The 17,604-nt window shown below is 39.4% G+C and overlaps 1 protein-coding gene across 3 annotated transcripts in view; it reads left to right on the forward strand.

Annotated features, from left to right (window-relative positions):
- Positions 1–17,604, forward strand: part of Kdm3a (lysine demethylase 3A) — a 46,131-nt gene that overhangs the window by 12,824 nt on the left and 15,703 nt on the right. For 2 of the 3 annotated variants that reach the window (XM_010625654.3, XM_010625655.3), the window contains exons 7-12: positions 406–478; positions 581–669; positions 7,295–7,458; positions 9,118–9,632; positions 11,293–11,497; positions 15,772–15,986. In XM_010625654.3, coding sequence (XP_010623956.1) covers positions 406–478; positions 581–669; positions 7,295–7,458; positions 9,118–9,632; positions 11,293–11,497; positions 15,772–15,986 — 1,261 coding nt within the window. Of the gene's footprint in view, positions 1–405; positions 479–580; positions 670–4,092; positions 4,196–7,294; positions 7,459–9,117; positions 9,633–11,292; positions 11,498–15,771; positions 15,987–17,604 lie in introns of those variants that run through there. The other variant, XM_033765271.1, reaches the window with a different exon arrangement.

Consider the following 17,604-nt stretch of genomic DNA (forward strand, 5'->3'; position numbering starts at 1 on the left):
AAAAAGAAGAAATGAGAAAAACAACAAAAAAAAAAAAAAAAAAAAAAAAAAAAAAAAAAAAAAAAGTTAGAGCAGAAATAAAAATGATTATAATTATTTTTGAAAAGAAACTATGTAGCTTGGTGTGATGGTACATGTTTATAATCCCAGCACTGGGAGGCTGAGACAGGAGCATTGCAAGTTCAAGCCCAGGCTAGGCAACTTAGTGACTTAGTGACCCTGTATTAAAATTTTAAGGGGAAGGGTGCTGAGAATGTCACTCAGTGTGATAGCCCTGGGTTTATTCCCCAATACTGGAAAACAAAAACTAGAAATTATTTGTGAGATGCCCTATTGTTATGTTAACAAAGTAATTTTCGCTGTGTTCCCAATTTAATTTTCCAGTATTTTTGTTTTCTTTTTAAGATCCCAGCACTGAAAATTGTTGATCCATCACTGATTCATGTTGAAGTTGTACATGAAAACTTTGTAACATGTGGTAAGATATATTGAAGAAAACCTGTCTTCATCTTCCCTTTTCCTCTTACATTAAGAGAAATAGGGAAGCCAACTTACCTATTTTTTTATATATATATTTTAGGTAGTTCTACAAGAATAGGAGGTGTAAAACGGAAGTCTTCTGAGAACAGTGGAAGCTTGGTTTCCAAACAAGCAAAGTCTTCCTCTGAGGTAACCTTGATTTATTCCTGTCACTGCGAAAAGCTTTCTTTGCTATTGCATGGCTAGTCGTTTTATTGGTCACATAGCTGTCTTCTGTGTTCTGTGCTGTCTTGCCTGCTCTTTACAGTTCCAGATCTTGGCCATAATTTCTACACTCAAGCAGATGGAGATAATATAAATTTCTGGTTCACTATTTTTTGTGTTTAAAAAAAAGGGGGGGTTTCTTTTTTGGTATTTTCTGGAAATTTTTAATAGATGTAATATTTTCCCCGTTGGATGTGTTTTTGAAAGTAAATTGAGATTTGTATTAAATTGGAAGAATTGACTGCTGTGAGAAGAGGGAAGAACTAGAATTCTGAGTTGATAGGATGTTGAAATGTTTATTCTCTGAATAGTAAGGAAATTTCATGGTCATTATGACTGGGCATATAGATAAAGTAGTTTTGCAAAGGAGATGATTTGCCAGTATTAATTTCTGCCCAGAAAAGTATAGGCTTTGGTAAATGCCTCGTGGGTTTGGTGCCAGATATAATTCTCTTGTGAAATAGCTATTTTTTGGACCACGAAAGTTAAGACTGTTTCTTCTTTAGGTGAGTTCAATCATTGGACCTACTTGAGTACAAATAACTTTAACAATTTATGTAGATAAATGTGTTACATGGATAGTTTCCTACCTTACCATAATCAAAAATACTTCCATTGGTTGGGGATGCAACTCAGTGGTAGAGTGCTTGCCTAGCACGTACAAGGACCTGGGATCAATCCCCAGTGCCACCAAATAAAAACACAAGCTCCCCACCTTTATGATACGTTGCTGCAGGCTGCAGCTTAGACTTTTGAAATTGATTGGGATGCTGCTGTTCAAGACTGTTGACAACATTTGAGAGGGACCTTGAGGTCTAGGGGAGCAAGGCAAGGAGGAAAGGCTTGGAATGGGCCTGAACCCTAGGTTTTAGATCAAGGATGCACTGATCATAGCTTCGACTAGAACCAAAGCAGTCAGTGTGCAACATGAACACTGTGATGCTGAGTAGCTAGATTTGGCTGATGGGCTTTTCTGAGCCTTTTGCGTATGTACAAGCAACAAGAACTTTTAATGCTTTACCAAAAGCTTTGTAAATCATTCTCTTGCTGTCTAAAAGCCAGTCTTCTTCCAAGCATAAATACTTGACCTCTTAGTTGGAGGCTCAGGTTGTTCAGCAAAGAATAAAGAGATTATTTCAAGTTCTTTCACTTTTGCCTTAAACTCACAAATTAATTCAAATACATCCTTCAAAGAAACTGGAAATATTGAGCACTAATACTTGGTCCTGGAGAGTGAGAGGTATTGGGTTCCTGTCTTAAGGTGCCCATAGTCCAGAGAGGGTGATGATCTCTCCTGGTGGTTTCACCACCACCACCACCTCAGGAGCTCTGAGGGAGTGGCCTGAGCAGGTACTGTGCAGGTGCACAGGAAGTAGACTGCACCAAAGCTCTCAGAGAAAAGATGTACCCCATCTGGCAAAGGGCAAGTGTTTTGTCCTAGATGAAGCATAGAAGGTATGAGAAGTAAGAAAAAACACAGTCAGAGGTAGAAAGGAAGTTTGGGTTTTATCATGTAGTTGGATGTGGAGAGTGATTGCGAATGTTTAGGGGTTTTGAGTTTATGAGGTTGGCTGAGCTGTGTAGATGATGAATGAGAGAAGGTCCTCAGAATAGAAACAAGGACACAGGTAAGGTCAGCAGCATTGTCTACCAGAAAGGGGCCAGAAGTGAGCGGTGAAGTAGGGACCAAGAGCTGTTGTAGGAGGCAGCATTGGCTGAGCTTGGTGGAAGTCTAGGGCTGAGGAAGTGGGGCAGTCTATCTCAGGAATAGGGTAGAACAAATGGAATGTCTGTGGGCCAGGGATTTAGCTCTGTGGTTCCATCGCCTGCCTTGTAAGCACAAGGACCTGAGTTCGATCCCTGGTACCAAAAAAAAAAAAAAAAAAAGGAATGTCTGCTTCACCGCAGCACCATAGTTGCCTTTTGAAGCTCACGTGACTTGGTCAGGTGATCATTTATGGTATTGTATAGTCTCCCAATGTAAAGCTAGCTGAGGTAGTGGGAGTAGGGATTCTTTTTCTAGAAGGAAATGGTGGCTGGTAAGGCTCTGGGGGAATAATGTACCTAAAGACTGTAAAGAGAATGTCAGGCAAGTAGTTGTGTTTTAGATAAACTCTGAGGATATTTCCAGGTAATGCACAGTGTTAGAAGCCAATAAAAGTATGACTGGCAAAACCTGTCAGGTTTTGATATTGGAGAAATTGTTAGCAATGTAGGGTAAAAGGCCATTTTTGGTTGGGTGTTGCCTGTTACAGAGAAGGCATCTGTGTAGATGGCCAGAGGGATGATGAAAAGGAGAATTACAGGACGGTGTGTTGGGGGGAGTCTGGAAGGAGGAGTGGTGCACCTTCAAAGTATTGAGTTTATTAGCAAGGGGAAAGATGATTGAGCAAATAAATGTATAGTGCTTGTGTATAGTGATAATATATAATATTTTCTGCCTGACTGAAACTTGTAGGGCAGGGAATACTTTTAAACACTCTTTCTCAGAAAAATAAAAAAAATCACTTGTAATGCATTTCTTCTCAGAGACTTTATTCACATTTTGGAATACTTCCCTCCTTCCTCTCTGTTTTTTGTTTGTTTGTTTTTTTAAGTAAAGATTGTGTAGCCTCTTTGGTTTCCTTTGAATATTTACCCATGTCAGTATTGTTTTTCATCCTGGGAGATTATTGTAATCAGGCAAGTTTTGGGAACACTGGCATGGCCTAGATTACAAGAGGGCTGAAGAAGTAAAGGAAGCAGGGGGAAAGAAAAGTGAGTTCATGTAAATGTGTGAGTGAAAGGTGAGTATAGTAATGCTCTTGGCATGATTCTAACTGCCCTTCTCAGATGGGTTGAACTGGCACAGGATTTCTTTCATGGTGATGTTTGGAAGACAGGAATTTGGGATTAGGTCAACAAGACCCTAGAGTGCCTTGAGTGAGTACTTCTGGTTAAGATAAACTCGTTTGCCAGTGGCATCTGGCTCCTTGAAGGTCTTCTCTGCCTAGCAGACTCTTCTTTACAGTTACAGTGGACATTGCTTGGTTAATTGGGAGAGTCTGCTGAGGAGCGTGAGCCAGCAGTGTCCTTTTTAGAATACTATCATACACTCAATTATATTATCTCCATCTGCTGGCAGGGAGGAACTATTGCCATGACTGGTATAGAAGACCTTCAGGGAAAACTCTTCAGGTAAGAAGAAACTTTGACCATTTGTTGAGTCAGAGGCTGGTGCAGAGGTGTGCACGCGAAGATGGGTGTTGGGAGCCAAGTCCTATCCTTTCAGAGCTAAACCTTAGGAAAGTTGTAGAGTGCTTGGTTAATTGGGAGAGTCTGCTGAGGAGCGTGAGCCAGCAGTGTCCTTTTTAGAATACTATCATACACTCAATTATATTATCTCCATCTGCTGGCAGGGAGGAACTATTGCCATGACTGGTATAGAAGACCTTCAGGGAAAACTCTTCAGGTAAGAAGAAACTTTGACCATTTGTTGAGTCAGAGGCTGGTGCAGAGGTGTGCACGCGAAGATGGGTGTTGGGAGCCAAGTCCTATCCTTTCAGAGCTAAACCTTAGGAAAGTTGTAGAGGGAGAAACTTCAGTTCCTAAAAAAAAAAAAAAAAACAACAACAACAAAACCTAAGTTTTGCTGATTATATTACGTGACTGAGAAACTCTTTACAATGTTTTTGTTTTGGGAGAGCTTATCTCAAATTGATGTTGTGGGCCAAGGACCGTGGTAAAAACACAGCCTTATAAAGTATATTTTATTATTCTCATTTTATAAATGAGATTAATGTGTTAGAAGTGTGAGAGACTGAATTCAAACTAAGACCTATCACTAAAATTGAGTATTCTTAACCACTGTGTTGTTTCCACCCCCTCCCAAACCCTTTCCTGTGGTATGGTGAATCACCATCATTAAATCAGCAAATTCCTTCTTTCCTTCCCTTTGTCCCTCCCTCCAACAAATACTTATGAATCTTTAATATGTGGGAGACACTGATCTACAGTGGTGAGCTTTACTACTCCTGCCTGTCTTTTCAGGTAACTCATAAGAATTATTTATGGCTATTTAAATATATAAACTGCTAATGTTCATTCATTTATACAGTGCATTCATTCCATTAGTCTTATTCATTGAGCATCTGGCTTATGTCTGGCTTGTTGGGGTCTGATACTTAGGAACAGGACCTCTGCCCATAAGGAATGCATAGTCCATTGTGAGGAGACTGCCAATGATGAAGTAGGAGGTCCTTTTACAGTGTGACTAGTGCTGTGATGTAACCGTAGGAATATGATAATAAATGGGTGGCTAATGGGACACTAGTTGGAATCACTAATCTAGGATTCTGAGGAAGTGACATTTGAGCAAAGGTGAGCGTTAACGGAAAGAACGGCCAGCCTCTGAAAACTACAGGTGGAAGAAATAGCAAGTACAGGCTGGGAAGGACTTCATATGTTTGAAGACCACAGAGGAAGTCATTGTAGTTGGGATGCTGTCAACAAGGAAGAGAGTGAAATGAGATGGAGGCGTGGGAGTTGGCAGGCAGCTGGACCACATGGGGTTCTTGTATGGTGCTGAAGTGCCAGGTATTATAAAGATTGTTCTGTGGTAGAATGCATTCAGTAAGGGGGAGGATTAGCAAGAATAGAAGAAAGTCAAGCTGGACATGGAGGATAGGAGAAAGATGGTGGTAGTGTTGGCATGCAAAACAGTGGCTAGATATAATAAGTACTTTTGAAGTTGGGGCAGGATTTATTGATTCATTGACTGGATGTGGGAAATGAGAAAGAGGGAGAGGTTTATTTTTTACTTTAGCAGCTTGATGGACATGGTACAGATAAAAATTTATGCATAAGTTTGCAACCTAATTTCATAAATATGTTACTCTTAGAATAATTTAAGAGATGGTGTGAGGACATCAACTTTAAACATCTAAAGCAAGAAAAGGAGTAGATAGGTGATGTGTAGTAAAAGTGGGCCTTGAATAAACCTTTTGTAATGATTTGGCATTAAACTTTGGGAGGCTAACCTTTTAATAAGTGATTTCCAGAGAATAGTAATACAGTATACCCTAAAGGAACCTTTTAGAAATAAACTAATTTAAATTCTTCATTTAAAGGAGTAGGAAAAAGACCCAGAGAGATGTAAGGGATCCCCAGGATATAGTCAACACTCTTCCCCCCAAAACCAAAACCAAACCGAACAGCAGACATCCTACATCTTTTGATGAGCACAGAGCTAATGTTTAACAAAAATTCAGTTGACAAAAATAATGTACGATCAGATGATTTAGTACTTAAAAATAGTTTGAAGCTCTGCAAAAACTTTGATGGTGATTAATTCCTTTTTGTTCTTTTAGATAGTTCTGTGGGATTTTTTGTTTTTTGAGGCGGAATCTTGCTATGTTGCCCAGGCTGGCCTATAATTTCTGATCTCATGTAATTCTCCTGCCTCAGCCTCCTAAGTAGCTGAAATTATAGGTGTGCGTCATTATGCTGGGCTTATTTTTCACTTATTTCTGCTTAGTTTATAATACTCTTTTTTTAGGATGCTAGAGTTTATCTAGGGGAAAAATCATGAGTAAGCAACATATAAATATTTTTAGAATTTTAGGTTTTAAAAACTTGATAAAAGAAGTTCTGCATCAAATTTTAGAAGTTAATTACTAGAAGGTGAAGAAACTTTGAAGGTTCTGTAAGTTTAGATTTGGTGGTAAGGTAAATATAGATGTCATTGCAGTATGAAAGAAATGATAGATACATGGTTTAGGCACAGACACAGAGCTGGGTGAAGGGAGAGAATTGATGACATGCGGTTCAACCATAGCATATGGTTGTCTTAAGGTATTCTCTTCCTGTTTTCGTGGCGGGAAGTTTATTTTTGTGGCTAGTATAATATGAAGTGGTAAGAAGTGGATCATTATTTATATTTTTGTAGAGGTGAAATTAAAGGAAGAGGGAAGGGGGAAGGATGTCCCATTTGTATTTCATGGGCCTGTCATGACTGAATATTTTTTGCAGCTTGGGGAGGACCTTTGTGACTTGATGAGCCACATAAGACCAAGAACCGTATCCTCAACCTTTTGCATTGCAAAGGCTTATCTTGGTACCCAGTAGGCACCACTGCCTACAGGAATCGTATGTGGTCTGGTCTGCTGCCAGTCTGTGCAGTAAGTGCGTGGTGGGCGCTCAAGTCATGTTGAAATGAATGCATGTGAAGCTGCCACCTTTAAGACTGTCACTTAAAAGTTCACTTCTGTGCATTGCACTGTTACAGTAATGGTTACATGACTTTACCTGGCATAATGACAGATCTGAAAAAAGATCAGCTTGTGATCTTTTACAGGAATACTTAAGTACTCTGAAAAGCTGAAGCAGTTTGTTTGCAGCCTTCATATATGAATACTTAATTTTGTGATTATCATGTGTTTACTGTCTTTTATTTGGTGATGAAATAATGCTTATTCAGTAGTAAACCAAGCATATCATCTTGAATTATGCTAGCACTTTGTAATTTCTTGGAGACTTTCCTTTTAATGTCTGTTGGTTTGATATTTTGTAGGCCTCTCCCAGTGTGTGTCCTGTACAGTCTGTTCCCACAACAGTGTTTAAGGAGATCCTGCTTGGCTGCACTGCAGCAACTCCACCTAGTAAGGACCCAAGACAGCAGAGTACTCCCCAGGCAGCCAATTCTCCACCTAACCTTGGAGCAAAAATTCCTCAAGGGTGAGTGATGCTTTGTTAATGATGTTTGATCATAGTAATAAAAAATTGTAGTGATGGTGCATTATTCCTATCTCAGGTTGTCAAGGGAAGTTGGAAGTTTTTTGTAAGATTTTCTAAGAGGAGAGATTGATAGGTCCCTTCAGAGGTGAGAGTGTCAAAGGCACATGGAACACAGTGGAGAAGGGGAGGGGAGGGGGTGTGTCTCCTTGATGTGAAGAGGGATGTATACACTTCAGTGAGGGTTAGCCTGGATGTGAGGGGATCTCAAGTACAGGTAAGAAATGTGGCAGTAGAGGAGACTGTTAAGAGTAGAACCAAGGGGGCAATAGCTGTAGGTGATGGTGATATTGTTACTGATTCACAGATGAAGCAGATGAAAATAAAAAAATGTAAAGTTTAGCCTGGAGTTTTAAAGTGGGTATAGGGTAGAGAGAGGAGGATCTCTGGAGAGAAGGGGCAGTGGTCAGCACAGGCATTTGATAAGGACTTAGGACGTGGGTCAGAGACACTGGTATAGAAAAGTAAGTTTGGAAAACTGCAGAAAGGTGAGAGAGTGGGTGGTTCACTATAGAAAACGTGGCAGCCTAGTAGGTAGCTTGGAGGATAATCACACACTGCATTTACTGCAGTGACATCCAAGCAAAGATTTCTCATCTGATTATTTACGTGAGAAATTCTTCCAGAAATCCTGTGTTACAGGCTGGAAAAAAAATACAATAGAAAGAAAAGCATTGTGTTTTGGTGGGGAAAAACCCTAAGGTGAATTTAGGAGAAACAAGCTTCTCAAGGATATTTCCGGAAAGCTGGGAAGGGGGTTGTGCAGCATATATCAGAGAATTCTCTGAACAGGCATGGAGTCAAGTGGGTATTCTGTAACCCCTGGTTACTTACTTGTTCATAGCAGCACACTGTTTTGTGTTGCTGGTAATTTTTTAATTTTAATTTTGTGTGATGGCCTTGAAGGGATCGGGATCACAAGTATTTCTAACATATGTAACATTTTTAAAAAAAATTTTTTTTGGTACTGGGGATTAAACTCAGGATCTTGTGCTTTCAAGGCAGGCGTGGTGCCACTGAGCTAAATCCCTGACCCTACATTTAAAATTTTTTATCCTGACACATTTGCTTACCATGAGATTGAATTTCCAAGTCTTGGCGAACAACAAAAATACTAGTTTTATTTTTGAAATTTAAATATAATCTTCATTATGTAAGAAGGAGTTCAGCAGAGGTTTCTCTGAATTTAAAAAAAGAAGAAACTTTCGTAGTTAGCCCTACACGGGCTTTTAATTTTGACACTTTGAAAACCCACTGAGCTTTGTAATTGCTGAGTATTTTTTTTATTCCATGTGACACTGCTTATTTTGAGGGAAAGCAAAGGTTCATTATGCTATAAGAAGTAGAACTAACTTAACATACTTAAGGCTTTATGAGAAATGCAGGTGGAGTTAGGGTTGTAGAGTTCTGAGTGTTTAAGATACTTTTCAGAGAATTGACTGATTACTTTTAAGTGCAACTCATAGAAACCTATCCTAAATTTTCTAAAATAAGCAGTTTCTTTTCTCTTTCATGCTGGTTGCTGTAGGGATCCAAACAGTTGGTTTTGGATGGAAAGATAGAGGAGGCCTGGGTGCTACTTGTCCATATTATGTTTTTCAGCTGCCATAAGCAGAGTTTACCAGAAGAACTTTCTTCCTGTCTAAACACAAAGCCTGAAATACTGCTAACTAAACCAGATGTCTGCAAAGCAGGGTTGCTCTCTTCAAAGTCTTCTCAGGTTGGAACTGGAGACTTGAAAATTCTAAGTGAACCCAAAAGTAGTTGTACCCAGCCTAAGACAAACAGCGATCAGGAAAACAGATTGGAATCTGTTCTACAACCATTGACTGGCCTTGCTAAGGAAAGCTTACCTACAAAGACTTGTAAGGCAGAATTGGAAATTTCCAGTACTCCTGAACTGCAAAAACATCTAGAACATGCACCTTCCACATCTGATGTTCTTTCCAGTAAGCCAGAAGTGAAAGCAGGTGTTACTAGTGCTAGCCCTAACGGTTGTCCAGAAAACAAGGTAGAATCTAAAGCTGTAGGTTGCCGGCCACAGAATTTAAAGGAAACTTTGATGAAAGTAGACAGTGAAAGCTGTTGTACAAGAAGCAACAATAAAATCCTGAATGGTGAGTGTTTTTAAATATCTTTTTTTGGTAGAAGGTAAGAGGTGGTAGATGTTTCTTGCCCTAATAGTACTTTGTAGAAAGCTTAAACAAGCTGTATTAATCAAATGGATCCATGCCAATGTTTTACCCTATGAATTAGCACATCTGTTAATATTAAGCTGCAAGGATTCTACTATCTGTGTTTACCATATGACTTAACTGGTTTCTGTTCAGTGGGTAATTAGATGGCTTCCAGTTTTTGATGGTAAGAAAATATTTTTGAAACAAAATATAAAGTAAAATGGTGATTACCTTTAGGCTGTTGCTCATCTTTCTGTAACATCTAGGTTGGAGAAGTGACACTATACTCGCACAAGTAGCTTGAATGTGAAATTTTAAAATGCAGGTGCAGAATTGCATCATCACTCTGGAAAAGGGACATTTGGTTAAACATAGGACTGAAAAACCAGGCAGGCACTGAAATTCAGTGCTACCACATGCTAAATGGAAAATTGTGTACCTGATCTCATGTGATGGGTTGCAGATAAGATGCAGATGCACTAAAAATATTGTATCTGAGTACATTCAAGCTATGCCCATTAAGGTATATATGAAACATTACTGAATTTTGTATGTAGACTTACATGTCATCCCCAGGATATCTCATATGTATATGCAAATATCCAAAATACAAAGAATAATTCAGAAATTTGCAGTATTTCTGGCCCTATGTACTTTGGATAAGGGATACTCATCCTGTACATACTGCTATATTAGTTTTAAGGATGCATCCAATGATAGTGGTTACTAGAATTAGAATGGTTCAGCATGTCAAAAGGTTCAGAGCTAAACTTAAATCCCTGTTCAGAATCTTGGATCAGTACAAAAATGAACATAACTGCATTAGCTTTTTACTGCAGGCTTCTGAAACAAGAAGTCAGGATGGTTGGATTTGACTTGTGGGCCTGTTTAGTATAGAGTTGGACGAATAGAAAGAGTATTTTCTTTGCCGAGCAACTCTTCTGACCCAGCTTCTTTCTTGAGGCCTAAGTTAAGTAGCTGTTAATTTACATAAAATTAATTGCATAAGATTATAGTGTTCCTTGGGAGTTATGTAACTCCCCAAAGAAAGTGAATATTCATAATGATAAAGCTGTTCTATTTCTTTATTTTTGAGTCATCAGCCCTCACACTCAGCTAGATTTGAAGCAAGCCGTTTTAATTTATATGAAGAAACAGTGAAAATCCTAGTTGGGCAAGCATATGACAGGTGCACAAATCCCGCTTTGTTTTATTTAATCAAATGTGTGGCTATTGCCTGTCTACCATGATTTTAAAAAAGAGGAAAACCTAGTTTTGCATCCTACCATCTGCAGTGATTGGCTAAGGAGGGAGAGTGATCAGAGCTTGCAGGATCTCTGAGCTGTTTCCGCTAGTACTGCTTCTGAGTACAGAAAGCCACAATCCCAGGCCGAATGAAAAAAATAAAGCAAGACCTAATTGTTCTGATACTTATGTTTTGTTGAGCTGTTTTTTAGAAAAAAAAGGATAGGGAGGGATAGGGTTTTATCCCTTAGGGTTTTATCTCTTTAGGAGCATTGGCGTTTTGATTTAAAATTCATTCAAATATTTATGAGATGTTCAGAAACTTGAGCTTCTGTTTCATTTTTTGTTTTTCTAGCCCCAGCTCGGAAGTCAGTTTTAACAGACCCTGTGAAACTCAAGAAGCTGCAGCAGAGTGGTGAGGCCTTTGTGCAGGATGATTCCTGTGTGAACATCGTGGCACAGCTGCCCAAGTGCCGAGAATGTCGCTTGGATAGTCTGCGTAAGGACAAGGAGCAACAGAAGGACTCACCAGTGTTTTGTCGATTCTTTCACTTCAGGAGGTGAGGGATTTGGGGAAGAGATCACATGATCTGTTGCATACTTTTCCTCTGTCAATAGTAAATCTAGGGCCCGGGATTTAGCTCAGTGTTGCTGCCACGTGCCTCACAAGTGCAAGGCCTTGAGTTTGATCCCTGGTACCAAAAAAAAAAAAAAAAAAAACCACACCAATTTTAATGAAGTTAAAAAAAAAAAAAAAGATCAACTTTAATGTCCAAAATTATCATTAGAGAAAAATGCTGAAGGTTCTGAAAAACCACCATATATAACTACTGTTCACTTTTCATTTCATTTTTAATGTTTGTATGGTCATAAAATGTATTTGGACACCCCCAGGTGGTGTCCTGCATACACTGTTGTGAGTTGTACTTTCCCAGCACATAGCAGGAACCTTTTGATCAATCACATGAGTGTTTTTTCTGCATACACTTTCGTATTTCCATGCAAGAGTTCACTAGCAATCTTTTGTTTGTGGTGCTTGCGGGTCAAACCCAGGACCTTGTATATGCTAGGCAAGCAGCCTACCACTGAGTTGCATCCCCAAGCCCTAGCAATGCATGATTATTCAGTTCAGCTACTCACTTGCTGATATCAAGATTATTTTGGAGCTGGGCATTTAGCTCAGTGGTTCTGGCCCCTGCTTCGCAACTGCAAGGACCCGAATTCGATCCCCGGTATGAGGAAAACAAAAAACAACAACAAAAAAACACTTCCTAAGATTATTTTGTATTTTTGCCACTAGAAATAAGGCAGAATCGATCATCTCCTGGTTCACATCTGTTTACTTTGGAAGGATTATGAAGCCTGTGTGTGTGTGGGTGTGTGTCTGTGTGTGTTAAGGCTTTGATATATGTTCTGCCAAGTCACCCTCCAGAAGGGTTGTACCTCTGTCTGTGCTCTGCTGTCTGGGAAGAGGAGCGAATGTGGTGAGATGATTGAGTCTCTCTATATATTTATTTATCTCTATCTCTATCTCTATCCCTATCCTTATCCTTATTCCTATCCCTAAAGGAGGGAATGAGGTGAGATGCCCAGTCTCTCTCTATATTTATCTATTCCTATCCCTATCCCTATCCCTATCCCTATCACTGTGCCTGTGCCTGTGCCTGTGCCTGTGCCTATGCCTATGCCTATCTATCCCATCTGTTTCACTCTGACATGTAGAAAGCCCTGAGTCATGAGAGGTTTGCGTTCTGTTCTAAGCTATGAGGATCTCTGTCTCTGTTCCTTTGCCAGCAGGGAGAAGCATATCTTTTTTAAAAAATTTTTTCAACGTTTTTCACATCTATATTGTATTTTTAGAATCATACTTTGTTTAAATTTTCTAGTCTGAAGAAAAGGGCAAACATATTTTGAGACATAGATGACCAGTGTTTTTCTGGGTATAGGTTAACTTTAGGTACAGTCTTCTTTCTCAGGATTCTAGGTATTTTCACGTTCAGCTAGTTCTACTTATGAGCAGAACTATTGGCTTTAATTTTTTCCTGTTGTTCTCTTTTAGTCTAAGTTTCAATAGAAGATTGTTGATGAACTGAATTGAATGCACAGATATTTCACATTATTAATTACATCTCTGTTGATAACTTTCAGATTTTAGGCTTATGTAGTAAAGTATAATTTTTTTAGATACTCTTTGCCTTATTCATTCTTGAATAAGTTGCAAAAGCACATGATAAAGTGTGTGGGTAGCATTTAGGGTTTTTTTTTTTTAAGTTTTTTTGTTTTTGTTTTGTTTTGTTTTTGGTACTGGGGATAGAACTTAGGACCTTGTGCTTGAAAGGCAGGTGGTGGCACCACTGAGGTAATTCCCGGGCCTTTTTTTTTTTTAAGTTTTTTGTGATAGGCCTAGATAGTCCAGGCTGGTCTTAAATTCACAGTGGAGCCCAGGCTGGCCTCAGACTCAGTCCTCCTGTTCCAGCATCCTGAGTCCTGGGATGCAGGTGTGCACTACCATTCCCACCTGTGTAGGTAGTGTTTAGAGCTGTGATAGTTAATATATGTTCACAGATAGGCATGTGAATACATATACTGGATAACACCTGGCCCAGTAGTTGTCAGTAATATTAGTTCTGTTCTGCTTCCTCTCAAGGGACACTTTTCTTACATATGTATGTTAGATTCATGTGCATTTGCAAGTGTAGATATTTTTGAGAAACCACATAGTGGTTATGCCTTGTCCAGGTCTCTTCCTCCTCTAGCCTGATTTCTTGTTACTGTGGCCTGATGTGCAGGTATAGTTGGACTAGATGAGAGACAGCTTCAGTTGCAAAGGCATTTTAGGGAGGTGGTGAATTTTTTCTTTCTTTCATCCTTTGTAATTTTAGCTTTTCAAAAATATTTGTTTGTAGCCATGTAAAAGTCACTGATTTTGTGACTTAGGTGATTTTCCATTTTTGATTTCTTGAAAAAAAAAAAAGTACCTTTGTTTAGTGTTGCATAATGTGCCAATCTAGTAGAAATTGGAACAGACTCACTTCTTTGGTGAAAGAATATAGTGATTTAACTTGTTCCTTGATTTTAGAGCCTCATCAGACCTGTCTCCAGGGCTGGGGATGCAGCTTAATGGCACTGTGCCTTCATCGAAAGTGCAAGGTCTGAGTTCGATCCCTGCTTCTACAAAAACAAACAAAAACTTGTCACCCACTAAATCCCTGCTGATAAATAGTAGTAGGGCTAGGTTCTCAATGGTAAAGCTTAGTTGCCAGGTCTAGTTGCCTCTCCCTTTGAAAAGGTTTACAGTCTTCAGTTTTATGACACTGTGATTTGAGCTATTACTTAAAAACTTGCATCTCTCTTTTGAACTGCCTGAAATACATGTGTGTCTGTTTTGCAGCTCCTGGTGTCTTGCCCTTGAGTTTATCTTACACGCTTCTGAACAAATGATATTTTTCTAAAGCATAGTTTGTCTCACAGGCTTGGACAGCCACCCAGTACCTAGTGAGGAGGACAGTGTCCTGGCAGCATGATGACCGAACTTATTCTCCAACTTCTAGTTTTTTGCTATGTGAATAAACCCATTCATTTAGTCTAATTAATTTTTTTTGCCCAGTTTACTTTTTTCATGTTTTTGTGTGAACATAGCTTCTGAACATATCTTCTCTTATTTAATGTCACCTTTTCTTGCATACCAAGCTTAATCACTGTCTCTACTATGAAGTCATCTTCATATTAGCCAGTTTATATCTATCACATGTTTTACGTCCATTTCTTGTATCTCCAATTAGAAATACTTTGTTGTGCTTCAGAAGATTCAAAACTGATACAGTTTGTTTAAAAAACAGCACAAATGTTACAGAGTATTGAAAGTGAATACTGAGAAGCATGTTTTGCTTTTCTTCTCACTTCTTAGGTTCTTAGCTCCTCTTATTCTGGGAGCCTGCACTGTAAGTGAAGCTAAAGTTCCCTTGAGTGCTGAATACCTCCCAGACCAACGTGGTCATGCTGGAGTTCTCTTCTCTTGCTGAGCGTTATTCTTACAGTAGTAGTTGTGTTCACATCTGATCAGATTGTTCATCACTTCTGTCAGTTGGCAGCTTTCATCTGTGATAACTTGTGCTTGTCCTTGCTGTTAAGTAAAAACTCCAGCAGGCTGAACAGTTGTCTCTGGAGGCTGTCTGATTATATCTTGGCTTGAGTGCAAAATGTACATTCTCTCTTTCTCTTCCCTCTCCCTCTGTAGCTTGTCTTTTAGGAGAAAAATTATCTTTCTAGAGATGTTAGCAAATACATTAAGTCCCTGACTTAGGAACAGATTTCATTTCAGGAGAGCATCGGATCTGTTTATAAATGCAACAAAATGAGTCTTACCTTTGACATAAATATACAGTATAAATCATTAAAAAGCCAAGTAGACCCACAAAAATACCATAAATAAACTATTTTAACTTTTTCAGTTACCTTAAAATGGTGGGTGCAGTACAGTACAACTGTAGATACTGTGTTCTCTTCTTCTAGCCATCCCCTCCACATCACTACTATTTGTTCTCTTGCTTGGACATCTGGGCTCTGAGTGAGCCCTGTACTACTGTGCACTATCACACTGTACAGTGAGCACACAGCGCAACTGTGACAGTGTCCACTTAACACAGCCACTTCCACATCTGCGAATGTTCAGAACCTGAGGTCTGTTTACATCTTGGATATTTGTAAGTCAGGGACTTGCTGTAATTGGCTGTAGACTACAGAAAACTGGGAAAGACTTTTGTTGACTTAATTGTATTTAAGTAGTGATTACAAGATGTAAATTAATTTTGTGTGTTTTTTCCACTCCTCCTAGGTTACAATTCAACAAACATGGTATGTTGCGGGTAGAAGGTTTCTTAACACCAAACAAATACGACAGTGAAGCAATTGGCTTGTGGCTACCTTTGACCAAAAATGTTGTGGGGACTGATTTGGACACAGCAAAGTATATCCTGGCCAACATTGGAGACCACTTCTGTCAAATGGTGATTTCTGAGAAGGAAGCTATGTCAACTATTGAGCCACACAGTAAGAGCATCATCTCTTAGGGGGTAGGATGTTTGAGTCCAACTTGATTTTGTTCTTTGTGACACCTAAGTCCCTATTGCATGGGCTTCACTTTCACCCAGAAGTTCAGGTTACTTTTGTACAATGAGGTTTCATTTTTCCTTTTGTGACAGGCCTCATCTGGGCTAGCCACTTATCTTTGGGGACAGTTATCCAAGGAGTGGCTTTCCTTTTTGTTAGGAAATGTCAAGGTGAAGCATTGGCCTCTCCAGCATTGCTGCCTTGCCAAAGGGGATGAGGCCTCAGACTGGTTGATTCAAGACAAAAAGTTCTTAACACGGGGGAATACATTTCGAAGAAACTAAGGGACAGCCTGCACCCTAGACCACCCAATTAGAGTCTACAATGCTGGGTCCCAGGCATGATAACGAGTGCAAGCTCAGCCGATTCCATTAGATCAAAGTTTGAGGGAACACTTGAATGTTCAGTTGGGCGTGTGCCTGTGTCCTCCACTCGCTGGAGCATGCTCTTACTGCTCTGACAGCCCATTAAACCACGGGATAGTGTAGGTGACACGGAGAGCCTAGTTTCCTGTGACATTTCCAGTGTGCAAGGACAGCGTGCTTCTCCCTGTGTCTTTGTAGAAATACACAGCCAGAAGCAGCCATCATCTTATCTTTCCCAAATGGTTCAGAATTAACAGTGAAGCCTATTCCACTCCTCTGGTGTATATCTTTTTATGACTTTGCATGACCAGGTGTGTTTGAATACAAGTGTCCCCACCAGTCTTAATGATTTTGACTATAGCTATAAAAAACTAACGGATAGTAGCTTAAGCACAAAAGTATTATTAGACTTCTGTTACTCCTCAAGTTGGGCGAGTCAGGAACCAGCAGACTAACCCAGAGCTGGGTAGGGAGTTGGGGTCATGACTCTTGGTGCAGACAGAGTCACAGTGAAGGGCAAAGTAGTTTTTAGCTTTAACTCCCCCCTCCTAGTCTATTTAGGACGAGTGATGCAAGTTTTCCATTTTCAGTAGTGATACAAAGTTTATTAAATACATCTGGGTAAAAGTAGATTTAAATACATTTCTTAGGTAAAAGTTTCATAGGAGTACACTATAGAAACACTTCCTCGGAATATATTAGTTGCTTCCCTCCTGAATCAGCAGGGCTGATTTAAGTAGGGAATTCTTTTTCTTTCTTTTCTTTATAAAGGTATTTTTTTCTCCAGTACAGGTAAAGTCACTGGTAGTTGGATTTTAAGAGCATGATTAAAGAGGTGTCCCCTCCTTGAAGGTTTAAATATTGCTAACTTTTCCTTGCTTTTTTTGATTATCCTATTCCCGTTTCTTCTGTGGCATTGTGGCCAGACTGGAGAAAGAAAATCAATACTGTGAACAATTTGAAAAATGCCTCGTACCCACCAAGAGGGCTTCTCTCTAATCCTGGTATTAGAAAGTAGATCTCGACTATTGAACTTTTATTCTGTGCTTCAGCACATATACTAACATTGGACTTTTATTGTTTTCTCAGTAACAACAGATACATGGATGATTGAGGGGAATCTAAGAGTACTTTCTAGTAAAACAGTGATCCAGGTGGCTGAGGTGAAGTTCATAAAATCTCATTTGTAAACT

Source organism: Fukomys damarensis, unplaced genomic scaffold (genome assembly GCF_012274545.1).
Source record: "Fukomys damarensis isolate Sample0158 unplaced genomic scaffold, DMR_v1.0_HiC HiC_scaffold_2, whole genome shotgun sequence".
Taxonomy (NCBI): domain Eukaryota; kingdom Metazoa; phylum Chordata; class Mammalia; order Rodentia; family Bathyergidae; genus Fukomys; species Fukomys damarensis.